Source organism: Periplaneta americana, chromosome 13 (assembly GCF_040183065.1).
Source record: "Periplaneta americana isolate PAMFEO1 chromosome 13, P.americana_PAMFEO1_priV1, whole genome shotgun sequence".
NCBI lineage: Eukaryota > Metazoa > Arthropoda > Insecta > Blattodea > Blattidae > Periplaneta > Periplaneta americana.
Genome location: NC_091129.1, coordinates 137,518,266 through 137,538,658, shown reverse-complemented (window position 1 = coordinate 137,538,658; position 20,393 = coordinate 137,518,266). Strand labels below are relative to the sequence as shown.

At 36.1% G+C, this 20,393-nt stretch overlaps 1 protein-coding gene across 2 annotated transcripts in view; it reads left to right on the top strand.

Moving 5' to 3' along the window:
• The window catches only part of LOC138712477 (growth factor receptor-bound protein 14-like), a 428,407-nt gene that overhangs the window by 112,392 nt on the left and 295,622 nt on the right, over nucleotides 1-20,393 (top strand). For both annotated transcript variants that reach the window (XM_069844332.1, XM_069844333.1), the window contains exon 3: nucleotides 5,611-5,770. In XM_069844332.1, coding sequence (XP_069700433.1) covers nucleotides 5,611-5,770 — 160 coding nt within the window. The remainder of the gene's footprint in view (nucleotides 1-5,610; nucleotides 5,771-20,393) is intronic.

The following is a 20,393-nucleotide window of genomic DNA, read 5'->3' as shown; positions in this document are numbered from 1 at the left end:
ATTCATTGGTTTGACTAAACAATCGATTCACGAGACCTAACCTAAAAATGTATTTTGTTTGACCACATGAAATTAATAATACTAACTCCGAAAACCGAATATTACCACGAAATACTTAAGAATACTTGCTCCTAATAATTTTACTATTTAAGTTATAATTGCTGTCTCCGTGAACATAAGTCCTTCTTCGACCACCTCTGTGGTGTAGGGGTCAGCATGCTGGTCTCTTACGCAGAGGGCCCGGGTTCTATTCCCAGTCGAGTTGAATTTCCTTGTTGGTTTTTTCAGGGTTTTTCCTCAACAGTAAGACAAATGCCAGGAAATTCGGGCCACAACATCCCTGAATATCACCGGCCTCATTCACCACCGAAATCATATTCATAACAAATCAGTAATACATATATACAGTCGCCATCTAGTTCACAACAATAGAACCAGCCTCAACAATAGTACACAGGCCTTCAGATTTCAACCAAAGATTAACTCGCGATATGACCAAAGATGTTAAAGCGAATATAAATAACAGCGAGAAAAAAATTCCTTCTTCATTATCTTCTTTCGGTTAAATCTGAAAGAACAGAATGCCAATAGAGGAAGTTATCCCCACTCTTGCAGCACGCTTTACGCTTTCTTGATGGAGTCGCTGCCATGCTCTTTCCTCTTTTTGACATTATTGTAATAAAAAACTAAACACGAAAGAAATTAATTAAAATGTGAAATGGTATTTCTATCAATTACCCACCTGCATCATCACACCCAAGTATATTATATTTATTTACTCTTACCTGACTGTAGTATTGAATTATAACCAGAACGTAACACATAAAATAACTATTTATATATTTATGTTAATACTGATATTAATTAATTATTAGTATGTTCAAATTTCACTAGCTTCCAGTAACCGGCTCAGAAATCTAGTACAATTTTAATTTCCTGGAAATCCAGTACCGACATCTGTCTCAGCTGCCAACATAACAGTTACAATATCACTACCATTTGTAGTATTTGTGAGTATGGAAATTCGAAATGAATTTGGCAAAAGAAAATTCAACCTGCAAACTAGAAAATCACCGCAATCCACTAATATATGTAGTAATGGGGGGAAAATGGTTAGGTTTCACCCTTAGGGTATGAAGTAAGCTGACTCGGACTATATATTAGATATCGTTGTCGCTAGTTGGAGAACCAGCGCATGTGCGTTACAGAGAAGGGTATCAGAGATGTTGATATACGAAATTTAAGGTGCAATGGTCAACAGATAGTCATATTCATGAGCACTATGATATTTCTTATTCATCATATACTATGAGTGTTATATTGCAACGTCTGTCCATTGTTTTTCTTTTCAAGGAACTGGCTAACAAGTAAGGAAACTGTTGTCAACAAGTGAAACTTGTTTGGAAACGAACGTGTATGATACACACCGGCCAGCAATGGACATTATCACTCCAGCAATAGTAGTAAAACTATTGGGGGATATCTTAGGTCGTTCAGAGAAAACACCACGTTAAATTGGCCTTATAAAATTTGAATGGCACTCGGGAGGAAATTAAACGCAGAATAAATATGGGAAATGCGTGTTATTATTCGGTTGAGAAGTTTTTGTCATCTAGTCTACTGTCAAAAAATCTGAAAGTTAGAATTGATAAAACAGTTATATTATCGGTTGTTCTGTATGGTTGTGAAACTTGGACTCTTACTTTGAGAGAGGAACAGAAATTAAGAGTGTTTGAGAATAAGGTGCTTAGGAAAATATTTGGGGCTAAAATGGATGTAGTTACAGGAGAATGGAGAAAGTTACACAACGCAGAACTTCACGGATTGTATTCTTCACCTGACATAATTAGGAACATTAAATCCAGACGTTTGAGATGGGCAGGCATGTAGCACGTATAGGCGAATCCAGAAATGCATATAGAGTGTTAGTTGGGAGGCCGGAGGGAAAAAGACCTTTAGGGAGGCCGAGACGTAGATGGGAGGATAATATTAAAATGGATTTGAGGGAGATGGGATATGATGATGGAGACTGGATTGATCTTGCACAGGATAGGGACCGATGGCGGGCTTATGTGAGGCCGGCAATGAACCTTAGGGTTCCTTAAAAGCCATTTGTAAATAAGTAAGTAAAATTTGAACAAATCAAGAAGGAATTGTTGGAGGGAGCCTAATTGTGGGTCCATACACTCGTCCATGTTTACGCATTATCGTCCGATAAAGACATAGACAGCGACTTTGGAGATGACACCCCAACATATGACGACCACGTCACGTCACGTCACGAAAGCATCAGTTCCTCATAATTATGTACTACCACCAAAGAGGGCGCAAACCAAATTTCCAGATGGATACTTGGCGGATGCATACAAAATTTGGGCAAAACAACCGAGGGCGAAAGACGACAACATCGACCCTCCTCAACATTGTCTTCCAAGCTTGGTCATAGAGTCGTCTTCTTGAGTGACCTTCAAGACCGTTATGACTCTAAAACGAAGAATAAAGAACATAACAGTCCTTCAAAAGTTTGAACAAGGTCTGAAGACGCCCGCAGCTGTGACTAAAACATATCTGATGCAACAGTTAAACAGCGAAGTGTTTGAATATTTTATGCAAATGCGTGCACAGCATGCTGTTATCCATCACCGGACAATTAAGCTCTGGGCAATGCAAATAAAGAAGCACACTGATGTCCACAATCAACTGCAGTTTAAGGTATCCGATTCCTGGATCACAAAGCTCAAGAGGGCGTAACAAGATCGTTTCGCTGAAATTAACTCGAAAGTTGGCAAAGAATTTTTCCAGGAATCCACGATGTTGGAGGCGAATGCGACATTGTCGGTAATGTGCGAAAGTTTATAGTGACGCACCAGATACGCGATGAGGATGTGCTTAACGCCGACCAATCGCGCTTCAAGAAGGAACTCCATGCAGGGCGAACCCTTGCTGTGAAAGGAGTGAAGCGCATCTCTGGGTCAACAGGTTCTATTTATGCAACAACACATTCCTACATGATAATGTCAGTGATCACGATGGCTAGAACTTTTCTACCGCACATGTATGTTTTGATGTCTAAAGCAACGGGGAAATTTTTTGCAAACATGACTCTGCCGAACATCAAAGCCTGTCCTGTCAAGTCACCAAACAGCCGGTTATGTGACTACTCATCCTGGATACTTCCAAACACCTCTCCAATATTGCTTTGAATAGAGTCCCCTTCAGGAATGTTGTAGAGAGATTGCAAGAAACTTGCATTCATGAAACGTGCTCACTGCGAGAACTGCTTGCGTTTGGATCATTGTTTACTTATAGACCTGCATATTTTTTGTCTTGTCTAAACAGGTGCAATGTGTATGCATAATTTACTTTTTGAATTTTTCTATTTTTTATTTTCCATCCATTGCACCTAAAACTTTATGGGGCCGTATTCATAGACATTTTTAGCGGGGGCTTCCGGTGGATGATCAGCATTTTTCATATTCATAAACCAGTGTTAGCGATAGGATATGATTTGAATTCTGTACTAGTAACCAGTGGATAGCCGGGCTAGCTTAGTACGCTCGTAGCGCGTGCTGCGAAATGTCTATGAATAGCACCCTATGATTCTACATTCTTTCTTGCGTACTTAAGAATGATATCTCAGAAAGCATATATTTCGACAACGGTTGGTACCGTTCCCTTGTAAGAGTCGTTTTTGTGGACGGCCTGGTCGAGTCTTTGTTGCGGATGGTAATGTAATGCAGCATTAGGTATCCTAGTGACATTCGTGATACATGTTGGAGTCATCTTTCCCTATAATGTTGAAAATTTTTTCTTTTAATGGCTGCATGTGGAGTTCCTCTAAAATGTCCTCATTTCTCTGATGGTCGAGCAGAGTATATCTCGCTGTTCGGAGCGTATATTTCATTTCAGCAGCTCTTATTCTACTGATGTCTTTCTTCTTCTGAACTCAAATTTCATTTCCATATAGGAGAGTCGGGAGGGTTAGTGTTTTATACAGGGTCTCTTTATCATATCGAATGCTTTAGTAAAATCTACAAAAGCTAAATGTGTTTCTAAGTTGAATTCCTTTCGTTTTTCAAGCAATAGTTTGAGAGAGAATGCTGAATCTATACAAGATCTATCTTTCGAAACCCGCTCTGATATTCCAGAGGAAAATTTCCACTTTCAAGTTTTAATCTCTTATTTAGAATTCTGCCAAAAAATTTTGTTCCAGGGCCTAAAGGTAGCAGTCCTACCGCTGTAATTTTCTGCTCTACAGAATAGACGGTGTTACGCCATTGCACTACAGTAAATGTTTCTAAATAATTCACGCATATTTCTTTAAGCCTTAAAATTGTTATTCGAGGTTTTCTATTGGACAGAGTGTCTAGTTCTGAACCGATAGACTATTAATGCTTAATCTGAAACAATCATTTTAGTAGACATAATATGTTCTATGAAGTTTATTTTGTTACTTCATATTAAACAAAATAAATAAATATTTATTTATTTAAACAAATGGCAGGCATTGTGACAAGAGTCATTAGCCCAAATACAGATAATATGTAAATAAGTAAATAAATACAGTGAATAAATAAATATGTAAGTAAATAAGTTAATAAACAAACAAATTAAATAAATAAATAAATACGTAAATAAATAAATAAAATTATTTGCAGATATTTGGTAAATCGCCATTCTGCGTTTATTTTCAAAAGACTCCTTGAAACTACCTACTGTGAATAAATCACCAAACACACACATTTCAGGAGTAGGTATACCGATAATATGTATTTTCATTATATATCCTATAGGCTATATCTCTAAACCAAAAATTTGGCACTATCACGATACTTTTTAACGTGAAACTATACGGATCGTCTCATTTTCTTCTAATAGCATAACTCGTGGTACCATGGAAACAGAAGTGTAAGTGGTTTTCCTTGCGGTACGTCTCGCTCTGTTCTCTAATGTTACTCGAAAATTTTCACCTATCCTGCCTGTGGTTTTCCTAAGGAGTTAAGACAGTTGTCGGGATGAGCCCTAAAAGAAATGGACCACAGACCTACATCTCCCTTCTCACACAGGTTTCGGCATTTTTCCATATTAAACACTTCGAATAGGAGTCTTGGATAGCCCTGTAGAACACATTCCGTGATGTACCGGGCAATGCTTCGACGGAAAATAGTTTACAGTTTATTCGAGTCCCTCCTTCAAGTGGTCGCTTGGTACTGGCAATTGTGAAAAACAATTTGTATCAAACAAGTCGATACCATTGCAATGGAAAGGAGATAATGAATAACTTGTCGAGTGATTGGCATTCTAAAGCAACCGACCCGACCATCACTAACATTTACAGTATTACCTTTGCATATTATCTAGGTGAATTTATGGCAGTCAACAACGCTACATGAATATTTCTGTCTTATATTAAGTATTGATACTAAACCTTTGTGTTGTACTTGTAAAACTCTTCTGTATATATTCCAACTAGACTGTGACTAAGACTTTATAGTACTACTACGATTTTTTTGACATATTCCATAATCTAGCTGTGAAGCGATGTACGAATACCATGGACTGTAAATAAATACAATACAATGGAAGTGACTGATATGTGATGTGTTCCAGGAGGAACTGATGTTCCATAATGACGATGGGAGCTGCCAGTTGGTGGTAGTGGAAAGAAATCTCTGTGCCAGTGACCTATGTCAGCTACTGGCACTCAAGAACCGGGTCGCCAAGGACATGAGCTGGACCATCGTGGAACAATGGCCCGAACTAGGACTCGGTGAGAAGGAAAAAAGCTTTTCTTAAATGAGGTTACGCGAAAGGCTTTTGTTATTACTGGCTTGTTATCTTTAATGAAGCTTTAATTATGTAATTATGTTCGGATATGTTATTTGTCCAAAACTTCTTCACTACACAAAGTCGAGGGAAGTCTGAAAGTGAGGTTCCTACAGCCATAAAAGTCATATATTCAAAGTAGTAAAGTAAATAAATAACTCTTTTATTTTAGAATGTCAACATTCGTTACCATGTCTGCAGCTATAGAATAATGGTTAGAGCATGCGTTTCCATACCAAGTGGTCCGCGGTTCGATTTCCGGAATGGGCGAAAATTTATTTCCATTATAAGGGGAGGGATGTTGTACTTGTCCTATGACGTTTTTCAGTGCCCTGCATCGTGATGACCACACTGTCAGGGAGATTCTCAATGCGAGGGAGTGTAAAAAAAGTGTTGTCCAAAGACATCTTCTCTACATCGCATTGGATTGTAAGTTGGTGTGAAGGAGGAGGTTAATAATAACACAAAGAAGAGCATTCCTTAATAACTTATATTAGTAAGCATTATCCGGCACGTGAGATTCAGAATTAAATGAAGGAAAACAATGGCACTTTTATCTCGTACAATGTGTTAATTAGGGAACGAAGTCGGGACACCAAAATATTGCCTAGAGGCGGCTACAGGTTTAATAAACACTGGCTATAGGTTAACGTTAGCTGTTTGATATTTCTTTTATGTCATCTGAAAGCTTGAACTTTCTAGTTTCCAAAAAATATATTAGCTTTGTTTCTATGATGTTGGTTAATTAGCGGAATTTTTACTGATCGGAGACATCCTTTCTTTAAGCCGGAAGTGCAGTTATGCAAGTGTCAATCCGTCACATTCTGCCAATTTTATACATTTTTTCGTGTAATAGCAATTCGAATTTGGCGGTAGAGTTTGACTGAATTAATTTTCATGCAGTCAGGGCGCTTTGTCTTTGATTTTACAATTTATCATACCCCCTCTCCCGTCGGGAGGGGAGTGAGTTCCGCTGCTGGTTCACCAACTACCACGCTTGACATATCCATGGAGGCTGGCCGAGAGCGTCAGGAGCTTCGGTGAGCCGCCGCTGGCGCGATCTGAAAACCAAGAAAGACAACCGGAATGATAAGGAAAGGATGATGAGGGAGGAAAGGAAGTGGCGAGAATGAGTGGGGGTTCCATACGCCTGATGAAGTTACCTGATATTCATCCATAGGGGTGAGGGAAAAAACCCGAAAAAACCTCAAGCGGGGAATCGAACCCCGGCCCTCTGAGTTTGGGAGTGAAGACGCTACAACGAGACCACAGCGGTGGACGTAAGTAGGCTTATTATAACAATATTCATTGCATTTGGTGTAAGACGACTAATACAGTCTGATATATATATACTCGTATTTTTAACGAATACATGTTTTAATTTTTCCATCATCTTTTGTATGAGACCTGTAGTTCGAACAGTAGCAGACAGTATGTTTTCGGCTAACACCGGACGCACAGTTAAATCCAATTTAGAGCTTCAGTTGTAATATGAATTCATTAGAACAAATAAAATATTAAGCGTTCTAAAAATGCTTATTTATTTATTCTGTAAGTAATGCTTATTTATTTATTCTGGTAGAGTTAAGGCCATGAGGCCTTCTCTTCCACTCTATCAGAAATGAAATACATAATGAAGCAATGACAAAAATAGTAAAGTCATACTTAAATATAAAAACAATTTTCATGCACATTAACAACCTTACATGAAATAGTGAAATATTAACTAAACATGATACATAATTAAGTTATTTACAATTCATATCCTAATTCTACTTTATGATAGGCCTAAATGACAATTTATATACACACAAAATAACCTATAAAAATCAGCTAACATCCACAAATCAATTTCATGTGAAAGTATGTAATTCTTAATTTTTAATTTAAATTGATTAACCGTTCGGCAATCCCTGACATGACGAGGTAAGGAGTTCCATAGGCGACAAACTGACACTGTGAAAGAGGATGAATAGAAAGAGGTACGCTGACGAGGAATGGATAATAAGGCCTGATGTTGATTCCGTAACGTTGTAAGATATTCAAAGCGAGTTCTCAGATATTTGTAGAGTGAGTGAAATAATTTATGTATTTCTGTCTTCTGTGTTTTTTCAAATTAGTTTTTAAATTAAGGATGTACTGATTATAAAATTAAACAATGGGAAATATACGTGTGAAGTGGAAAGAAGGAACATTGTAGAATGTAAGACAAGTTGCTATTGCATTTCTGTCCCTAAAGAGTTGTCTGGAGAATATAGTCGTAAATATAAGGCATGGAATGAGGTGAAAATGTATTCAGATTTAAGAAGATTTAAGTCTACAATCTCAGAAAAGTATGAAGAGAAGTTTGTGCAACATGTTAGAGATTTAAACACTCGAATGATGCCAGTGACGAAAAAGGAGTCCTAAAACTAGCTTTCGATCTGTCGAGGCGTTAAGGCTCCTGACCGTTGTAATACATCATGTTCGAGACTGTCCACTCCGTACTCTGATTCATTCTCATGGTCAACATTATATAGAAAAATATTTCAGTATCGTTGAAGGTGAAACAGAAGGCGAGGAAACCTTCCAGGAAGATTGGATGAAGTGCCACCTGTCAGCGTTCACCACATGATAACTGTGCTAACACAGACACAAATAACTTGTATTATGAGTGTGATTCATGCGAACTGAAAGAGAAAATGCAAGAGTGAATTGTTGATGCAAATATACTCAAACATTTTGCGAATAGTTACTATTTTTGGTACAGTATGTTCGATACTATCCGACACTTTTTCTTAATTGTAGCCACTTGATAACCCACTGTTATGTTAATATTTGCTCTGTTTAAAGGTTTATAATAAGATTAATTCGCATATTTCATAAAACATATTATATACCTTTCTTTTGGAATGCAAGTTGTCTCATTTGAAATTCCTTAAGTGTCCGATAATACCGTACTCTCCTTATGTTTAGTACTATCGTTGTAGAAATATACAATATTAGGGTTTTGTGCAATGTAATATCTTCTATCGCCTTCATTACTACAACAGAACTCCATCTGATGCTCGGTGAATAAAGTGTCCATCACTATGCAATTCTCCATTCCCCCAATTATACCAAAGTACAATCTGTTTATTTTATATCTGATCGGGCACTTACATTGGCAGCAACAAGAATAAGGTGGTGGTAGAGTAGTATATAAATTAAAAAAAGAAGGTATAAAATTGTTATGTCAGAGGATCTTACAGAGAGAGAAGGAGGGAGAAGAGAGAGGACATCTAAGACACACCAACCCCCTCCTTAATAGAATTGCTGCATCATCTTTCGGTCATTACTTCGTTAAATTGTTTCTTTGTCTATCTATTCAATTATTCATTCGTTCGTTTCTTCAATATTAATTCGTTTGTTCGTTTCTTCACTTATTAATTTCTTTGTTATTTATTAGCGAATGCACCTCTTCCAATACCCATTTCGTTTATTTGTTTGTCCAATAAATAATCTGTTCTTTAATATGATCCATTTATTCACTCATTCATCCATTGATTCGTTTATCAATCCATTAATTCGTTTTTCACTGATTCATCTGTTCGTTCATTCTTTAAATAAATAAATAAATAAATAAATAAATGACTGAATGAATAAATGAATAAATAAATAAATAAATAAATAAATAAATAAATAAATAAATAAATAAATAAATAAATAAATAAATAAATAAATAAATAAATAAATAAATAAATAAATAAATAAATAAATAAATAAATAAATAAATAAATTCATTAATCAGCTCATCCCTTTACTTTTTATTCACAATGGTATTATTATGATTAGAGCCCGGGTGTTTATTACCTAAAAATATAAACAAGACCTATAAAGTTCCCCGAAAATGTTCTTAAATTAACCTAAAAGAGTAAAAAAAAAGACTAAATGCAAGTTATGAATTTGTATCATTAATAATGGTCTGATGATTACTTTATAAGTAACTGTATGTACAGTGAGGTTAGTTGGAGACGCTCGAGTTTTCGTCCAGGCTTTGATAGCCGGTTACTTCTATTAAAATAATATGAGAAAACGTTAAAACTGCTGCAGATAAAATACGATACAGCTAATATAAATACATGAGCACTGCAGATGGATATGGGCTAGTCCAAGAACGATCCGTAAGGAAAATGCTGACATGAATTATTACAGTAGCCTACTTAGAAATACAGATGGCAACTTCAACTATAACAATTACGTAAAAATGAAAATTTAACCACAGATAATATAAATAAATGACCTATAAAAATCTATAAAATGAATAACATAATCTTAAACTACATACAAATGACTTTAATCTGGAAAACATGGAAAAAATGCATTTTGATGACATATAAAACACCATATTATATCTAACACATTTCTTGGAAAATGCATTTAATTGCCACTATGTATCTTCTTGGACAGCTCAAAAAAAAAGATGACTATTCATCAAAATCCGGGCCCTAATTATTATTATTATTATTACTACTGCTACTACTACTACTACTACTACTACTACTACTACTACTACTACTACTACTACTACTACTACTACTACTACTAAGCGTCCTCCTTTTACAGACTTACAATCCAATTCTGTGTAGGTTAAGGACATCTTTGGACTAATACTAGACTCTCTCACAATGCGGACCTCCTTATCCATATGGTTAGCACGATGCAGGACCACCGCGGAGACGACACAGGATAATCACAAGATAAGGAACAAACACCCAGTCACGTGGAATGGAGATAAATCTCCTCCCACTTCGGGAATCGAACTACTCACTGCTTGGTTGGGAAAGCACATGCTATCCATTAAGCCACAGTGATCATCCCATCACTCATTCATTAAATCTTAATATATTCATCCATTCTTTCTTATTCACGCATTTATTCATTCATTACTCAGTCATTATTCACCTATTCGATCACTATTAATTAGTTCATATTAATAAGTCATTCATTCATTCGTCTAGAATTCTAAACAGATTCTAGTTCGTTGTTTTTATTCAGTCGTCGCGCATGGTTTTGTCTTCATAATATAATGATAGTTTTTATTCAATACGTGTGGGCTGGCATTAACAACAGGTCACCCTCCACTTGATGCGTAGCTCCCTAGAAAGTACCTCCTCATTAATAATGCATCGGGGCCGAATGAATCGCATGTTACAGTAATAGCACGGTCAGATGCTTACCAGGAGTGCGTTTTCAAGTGCGGAGCAAGTTGCAATGCTTGAACTGCAGAGCACTGAACTCTAATCCTGCAAGTTGTACAGAATATAATGTTACTGGATTTTGTTGGATTAGGATGAAAAAAAAATCAGTCTGATAAGTAGTTTTATGGTGAAATTTAGAGTACTCGTAATTAATTAATTTTTAATTTATTGGTCTGACCCAACATCTTGGGTTTGCCCTGCGACACAGAATAGCTCACAATAAAATTTAAAATGAAAAATTATATAAACAGGTTTCAGACAAAAGTGATTTTAGTAGATTTTTTTACGACGCTTTATCAACAGCTTAGGTCATTTAGCGTCTGAATGAAATGAAGGTGATAATGCCAGTGAAATGAGTCCGGGGTCCAACACCGAAAGTTACCCAGCATTTTCTCATATTGGTTTGAGGGAAAACCCCGGAAAAAACCTCAACCAGGTAACTTGCCCCGACCGGGAATCGAACCCGGGCCACCTGGTTTCGCGGCTAGACGTGCTAACCGTTTCCACAGGTGTGGACGACAAAAGTGATTAAGACATAAGAAAGAAAATAGAACCAAGTATAATTTAAATTGAATGTACGCCATAAAGATGCTGACGAAATATCACTACAGAAAATTTTATAATGGTGGTGACGATGGCATCTTGAAGATCTTGTATTTTTCCCTCCACTTTACAAAAATGCTTTCGGAATGGTGCCTCGCTCCGAAGAAGAGACCGGTAACTGTGATTTTTTGAAGTTGTATTTCGCTGGTAGGTACTGAATCGTGGGCTCGTAGATTTTCTTTTTCTCTTCGTTCACTTCAGATGGTTGAGTGGCTGAGATTTCAAATCTGATCGTAGGATTTACAAATATGGAGGAACCAGTTAAGAGGTGTAATTGTACGTCTGACAAAATGGATGTTGCCGGGTAAAAATTGAAACCCAGGAAATAGTGTCAACAATATTCGTGTAAAATTTCTACCTCGGGACTAGGAGAGACGGCGGTGCACAATTTATAATCACTAGATTGTGCACCAATATGCCTGGGTTCAATCTCAAATCTCTCCGCAGCGTATATGAAGAGAAGGTAGGCTATATGTCACTGTTGATTGTGATTCGTCCGTTGGACGGGGACGTTAAGTCTATCGGTCCCCTTGATGCTATTCGATAGGAGTAGGCTACGTGCCGGCACCGGGTTTCCTCTTCTCCCTTTCTGTCTTCATCATCGTCACTCATTCAATACACTACACTTACACGAACACTTACACATACGCTCACCCTAGTACAAGATTTAACACTCCACAGATACACATCATGTAAAGTGTGGACCGCCGAAGTGGTATGAGTTCTGTAAATGTTAATAAAATCTATACATTCCAACAGATTGTGCTAATTCTTTCAGAAAGTGTTAAATTCGGTGTCTACAACAGTATCTATCATAAGTTTCGAGTTTCGATGCAAAGACAAGAAATGATGAAAATGTAGATTTCGCGAGATTTCCAAATATGAAAACATGAATAAAAATAATTCCATTACCCTAATTCCTGTATAAACGTCATATGCTGTCATATGAATTTTCTCAAATCTCCTGTCACTTTTTTTCAGTAAGAAGTTCGATTTACAGTACAAATTTTATATTGGTTTTGGAAAAATATTTGAATGTAGTACACTTAGGGTTAGAAAAAGTGTTTAGTGTCGTTCGTGTAAGAACCGTGGCCTCTGGCATCCTGCCTGAACTTCAATATCACAAAGGAAGAAAGGTTTTACGAATAGCTAAAGCGCTGATTCATAACGCATGAGAAAGGCCATCGGTATGAATTAATATAAGTTGCAAAGAGGATCTCATGTTTTACATATTCAGGCATCAAATATTACAGAGAGAGGTTTCCATCGAGAGGAAAACCAATCCCTGCAGTCTAATAATTACCAGCTAATCATTAGATTGAGGTTTGTGGTTTATAACTCGACCGAGAGGAATACACTTATGGACATGAAGGTCTTAGGCACGGTTTCCTTCTGAAACCCTGTTTATAAGGGCAGATTTATAGAATTGTGTTATAAAAACTCAATAGTTTATAGTAGTCCTTTGAACTTTGAAAATAATGTTATGCTCGACCATGCCGAAATGTAGTAATTATACACCTGGTAGTAGTCCTTTAATGCATGTCATTAAAGTACATCTATTCATTAAAGTTCAGGTTTTCGATTATTCTCGGATATGCAATCGAAAGACAACGAAGGAAAGGTCACAGAGGCTGGAAATCCAATACTGTCGCAGAAGGTTATGTTCTGTTACTATAATAATTAGCGTTAATTGTAAATAATATTCAAATAAATTCAATTTGTCATCTCGTTTTTCAATTCTAAATCAATTTCCAGGTTATATCAAAATTAGTTCATGTTATTCTGTAGATTATAACAAGGTCAATGACATTATTGTTTCTCGGAAAATATCAATACTTTCGCGTCTGCGCACATCTCACAATTTACGAGTATGCACAAGGTCACTTCCACTCTTCAGTTAGATACGAATAAAATGAATACTTCTGAATAATTTCAAGTTAGAAATATGGTCGAGCATAAAAAGTCGTATGAAACTTGCCTATAATGGTAATTAAGACGCTCGTATGAAAATTATGAAACTCGCTTGCGCTGGTTTCATAAACAAACATAATCGCGTCTTAATTACTACCATTATAGGCTCGTTGCATAATGTACTATTAGTTTGTATTCACATAAAGCTTAAGAAATGATACAGTAGATTTTTTCACCCTGGCCTATTTATTTTATGGAGAGAGACCATTTCAAGAGTCGGCCTGGGTTGCGCAGTCGGCAGAGTGCTGACCTTCTGTGCCCGAGGTTGCGGGTTCGAACCCGGCTCAGTAAGTGCGACGGAATCATGTCAGTAGATTTACTGGCATGTAAAAGAACTCCTGCGGGACAAATTCCGGCACATCGGCGACGCTGATATAAGCTCGGCAGTTGCGAGCGTCGTTAAATAAAACATAATTTACAATTTTTTTTATCTTTTCAAGATTAAAGCAGGAGTAGGTCTGCTATTTCACGATCAACTGGGGAATGAAAGACTGCTTGTCTTTTCCCCATGCCTCGTGTCAATAAATATACAACCGAGCTGTGAATCCTCGAGATAAGGAAGACAGTCCAAGAGCGAAGCTGTCTCAACATTAATCATTCCTCACGTGGGTTCAAGTGGAGATAAGTGACGGGCAAAGGTTCAGGGAAGTAATATCTGCTATAAATCATTCTTAAGGATATGTCCTTAAAGTAGAAGACTGCATTTGTTAACATTATATTCTTTTAAGAATACTGTATTATGTCCTACAGACGTGGACAAATTATTAGCAAAATTGAAGATTTTTATTATATATTTTTACAAAATATGATTCTTCAATTCAGACTACAGTTGACATTTTTGCGTATTTCCAAATTAATAGCAAAATTGAAGATTTGTGTTGTATATTTTTAGAAAATTTGACTCTTCAATTTGGACTACATTTGATATTTTTGCATATTTACAAATTATTAGCAAAACTGAAGATTTTTATTATATATTTTTACCAAATTCAACTCTTCAATTTGGACTACAGTTCACATTTTGGATATTTCCAAATTATTAGCAAAACTGAACACTTTTATTTTATATTTTTACAAAATTTGACTCTTCAATTTTGATTGCAGTTGACAGTTTTGCATATTTATAAATTTTTAGCAAAATTAAAGATTTTTTTATTATTATGTATTTTTACCAAATTTGGCTATTCAACTTAAACTACAGTTGAAATTTTTGCATATTTCTGTCTACTATAATGATGGAAATATGCAAAATTGTCAACTGTAGTCTAAATTGAAAAGTCAAATTTTGTAAACAGAATTATCATAAAAATCTTCAATTTTGATAATAATTTGTCCACGTCTGTATATGAATGGTAGGCATTCGTTTCGTCGTGTAATTGTAATGAAGGATTTTGTGTAACGGAAATTACACTGACGTCATTCGAATTATGTTGTCATGGAAATGCTTAGGTCATATCCGATAAACTCAAAAATGTACTAGTTAATTGGAAATTATGGAGCCGAAAAATAGTGCTTTATTTGTCCTTTTAATAATACATTCTGTTTTAACGCATTACTACCCATTATTATTCAAGGATTGAATGTTTATTCCTAGCTAATTTAATTCCGTTTGTTAGACACACTTAAGCCTTATAGTAAATTGTATTTATTTTATCCTTATTTCATTAGTCTAATTTCTATATAGACGTTATACGCAATCATAGGGATTTCCTCAAATTCCTTGTCGCTTCTAATCTTTCACCCAGACCTATTCAGAATCTGTCAAGCGATGGGAGGTAGTGAAATAATTATTACTGGTGGCCTTGTACAATATGTACAGTCATTTTGGGTAATTTTGTACCACTTCTATCATATTTTTATACTTACCTAAAATAGTGTCTGTTGAAATTGATGTTTAAAAGAAAATTATTTAAGAATACTACTTATTTTACGGGTTGAGACATAATACTCATCAAAAATCATATTTTAAATAGGTGAACTGTAACATTTGATGGTAGTACAAAGTTATACGGCTATTTGGAGAAACTATGTACTACCACATATGTTTTTGTTATTAAATTCAATTCTCGATATTCCCCTTAAAATTCAAGGTAACTTTTGACCATACAATAAGAAAATACATGGAATTTTATTTCATATGAAGTCACTAAAAATGTTTATTGAAAATGTAGAACATTTACTATAACAATAACATATACTAGCACTACAAAAGAAAATATAAACACAATTTTTATGTGTTTATTATCTACATATATGTTCGATACAAGTTATTTTAAATTCGCTAATCAAATTCTTCATAGTCTTAACATAATCAGTTCATACGTGCCCTTTTATTTACCAACTTATTAACTTTCTTTATTACTTCAAACTGGTCAGGCCACATTCAGTGCTTTCCCTTCTTGACCTTACAACTGACTTTGTATCTGGAGATGGGACCATACAGTTCAATGCCTTTGACTGTAGGCAGGGAACAGTGATCCTTTATATGAGACTGTTACAAAGCCATCAAAGCACAGAGTACAAACATTCTCGGTGAAAAAATGTTTGGCCTCCCAAAATTATTTCTGTGTTCATTTTTCAATTTATTCACTAGTGTTTGTCTTGGGATGGAATACAAACGTGCAGCTTCTCGTTGATCAAGTTTTCCAGTGTTTACATAATCTAGAGCCTGTTGCAACGTTTGACTGGAATATCTTCCCTTTATTGTATAGTGTCTTTTCTCAGGAGAATCCTTTTGACCTCTTGCCATCTAAAGATTTCAACGCATTATGGAAATCTAAGACGAGTGGTTGAATAAACAAGGTCAAAGAAATTTCACTAATAAGCTAACTATGCGATACTTTTACTAAAGAAATTAATTCTTCAATATAAACTTAAAGTGCTGACCAGTGGTTGACATCAAGAACATTCTCATATGAAATTTAATTGAATGTGTACAGAATATCGTTGTTAGAGTTAGTGCTGAAGAATAAGAACACAGTAAGATGATGACACTGACGATTTCAAGAAGAACAAAGTTTCATAAAAATCAATACATTAGTTAAAACAGTGGCTGACACACAGATTAAGCAAAGATACTTCACAAGAGAAGGTTGAAAGTAAATATTTGTCATAATGGACAGCGTCAACATGGTTTTATGAGGCGACATATCTTTTTCGCAACCGTACCATAAAGGTTATACAGTTTTGAATGTTAATACATCACAAATATTTTTATTTTTTGAGTTCCGATTACTTATTGAAGTTCTACTTCATTCCCGTCCTGTGTGCGATACGATGATCGGAACATCAAGGAAAGACAAATCGGAGACAGCGAAGATCTGTTGTAAGGAATCGTAAACTATTAGCAGATCGTTTATCCACGTGCGATGTTATCTAAATTCGGCACTATGGACAGATTATCTTATGACAGAAAGAATATCTGAGACATTAGGTTCATCAACTACATTTCGGAATGCATCCCATTGTACGTAAATTCTAACGAGTTTAAACACTTGCATAGCATAGGCTAAAATACATACCTTACTTAATACAATACAGCAGCCGTGGCGAAAATGTGACTCGCGAGCACATTGTGGCTCGCAATGATAGCTGTGCGTTTCTCTTGCTTCCTACCTCCCCCAACCCCACCCTCTCACTCACTGGAGTCAAACTCCGTTCCATTTGTATTTATCTCTGACTTGGGAGTGGCATATCGTCGCAATGTCTCTCTCGAAACCATATTTCAAGTAGGACGAGAGGACGCATTTTTTTGCTGCCAATATGATGAAAATATTAAAGGTATGATTTGTTCGCAAGTATTACGAGGAAAACGGTTGTATAACATAAAACGGCATTATACTACATGTCATTCATGAAACATTTAAAGGTTAAGTATCATCATCATCATCATCATCATCATCATCTCTGTACGTCGATCCTTTTTCAGCAGATGTACGAATAATGCGGTTAGATCTTCAATTTAAACTCATAGATTTAAATGAAAGCTAGATGTAAGGACTTGACAAATGTTGAAGTTTCAAATCTTTGCCAAAAAATAAATATCTGAAGCTTCGTTCTTTCACTTGCTCTGTTGAAGCCATGTTCGCTACAACTTACGTCTGTGAAAAAAATATTTTCAACAATGAAAATAGTAAAAACCAAATTTAGATCACGACTGACAGACAAATACCTTCGTGATCAACTACGACTGGCAGTAAGTGACCTAGCCTAATTCCTGATTTTGAAACTCTGTCGCAGAGACATTCTGAAGATGGTTAAATTTAGGTTGTGATAATGTGTCCCATGTTTTCTTGTTTATTTCTTTCTTCGTTAATATACACGTACTAAACATTAGTTTGTAGCCTTGTACTGTATAAAATTATATTTAAGTGCTTGACGCAAGGAAAATGAAAATCCGTTAATAAGTCAGACAGTTGCTTCACTTCCCCTCCTGGTGCCCGCCTCCCTCCATAGGTGCTATGCACGTTGCAGGTTACACAGTGGCTCGGAGCACGATCGCATTTTCGCCACGGCTGCAGCACAGTATACAAAATCTGACAATCAGTAGTCTACTGTATGTATAGACAAGTCAACAGCAGTCTATTTATTACTAAGCTCTTACCGAAGCCACGAGGACATTAATATGATGAACAAAAATGTATTTACAGTAACATAATATGTATTTGTTATGAGAGAAAAGTCTTATCTTGGTTTGCTTCTTTGCGAAATCGCCATTATTACGGAAGCACTTCTGCAATCTTTCTAGGAATTCGTAATTATTCTTGTAATATAAATATATACCCGCAGGAAATGACACTCATTTCGCTGGATATCTTCATTGGTCTCTTGAGCGGTGACCTCGCATCTGTACTTAGAATGTGCTGTAAAAACGAAGCAGATGGTACATCGAGAATCTAGCTCCGTTGGACAAAAGATCCCACTCATTCTTATCTATTCTCTCCATACTGATACAGTATGTGTAGTGGGAAATCATGAGATGTCATGTTTGAGAGCAATAGACATTTGTCACGCAGAACACAAAGTGGCTTTATAAGCGTCTTCGCTTAACTAAAATCATACATTATTGTTTCTCGATACACTAATTTCTAATAATACTATTACTTCCCTGTGCGTGATCCCCAGATTGAATGGCTCGCAGATAGGTACTGAATAGAAACAATGGAAGGAGTCCATAATTGTACCTATTTTTAAGAAGGGGGCCAAAACCAACTGTGGTAACTTTCGAGGAATATCACTTGACGTCGTACAAAATTTTGTCGAATATTCTTTTGAGAAGATTAACTCCGTACGTAGATGAAATTATTTGGGGATCATCAGTGCGGTTTTAGGCGTAATAGATCGACTATTGATCAGATTTTTTATATTCGACAGATAATGGAGAAAAATGGGAGTATAAGGGTACAGTACATCAGTTATTCATAGATTTCAAAAAGGCATAAGACTCGGTTAAGAGGGAAGTATTATATGATATTCTTATTGAATTTGGTATTCCCAAGAAACTAGTTCGATTAATTAAAATGTGTCGCAGTGAAACATACAGCAGAGTCCGTATAGGTCAGTTTCTATCTGATGGTTTTCCAATTCACTGCGGGCTAAAGCAGGGAGATGCACTATCACCTTTACTTTTTAACTTCGCTTTAGAATATGCCATTAGGAAAGTTCAGGATAACAGGCAGGGTTTGGAATTGAACGGGTTACATCAGCTTCTTGTGTATGCGGATGACGTGAATATGTTAGGAGAAAATCCACAAACGATTAGGGAAAACACGGAAATTTTACTTGAAGCAAGTAAAGCGATAGGTTTGGAAGTAAATCCCGAAAAGACAAAGTATATGATTATGTCTCGTGACCAGAATATTGTACGAAATGGAAATATAAAAATTGAAGATTTATTCTTCGAAGGGGTGGAAAAATTCAAATATCTTGGAGCAACAGTAACAAATATAAATGACACTCGGGAGGAAATTAAACGCAGAATAAATATGGGAAATGCGTTTTATTATTCGGTTGAGAAGCTTTTATCATCTAGTCTGCTGTCAAAAAATCTGAAAGTTAGAATTTATAAAACAGTTATATTACCGGTTGTTCTGTATGGTTGTGAAACTTGGACTCTCACTTTGAGAGAGGAACATAGGTTAAGGGTGTTTGAAAATAAGGTTCTTAGGAACCTTACAGGAGAATGGAGAAAGTTACACAACACAGAACTGCACGCATTGTATTCTTCACCTGACATATAGGAACATTAAATCCAGACGTTTGAGATGGGCAGGGTATGTAGCACGTATGGGCGAATCCAGAAATGCATAGAGAGTGTTAGTTGGGAGACCGGAGGAAAAAAGACCTTTGGGGAGACCGAGACGTAGATGGGAGGATAATATTAAAATGGATTTGAGGGAGGTGGGATATGATGATAGAGACTGGATTAATCTTGCACAGGATAGGGACCGATGGCGGGCTTATGTGAGGGCGGCAATGAACCTTCGGCTTCCTTGAAAGCCATTTGTAAGTAAGTAAGTAAGTATAGAAACAATCTACTCAGTAAATTAGAAAAATTAAGTGGTTCGTTCAGATTTGATCCCGATTTTCATTTTTCTTCGATTAAAATAATATTTAGTTACGTACTGTATAATATTTAAGATACCCTTAGTCTATTTTAGAGCCTTATATTTTTTAAGAGAAAACAAACCTGGAAGATACCTGCGTCTGGAATGCTGTTATACAGGGTCATTCAGGAGTTACCGCTACTTACGGAGCTTATTTCCAAAGACATTT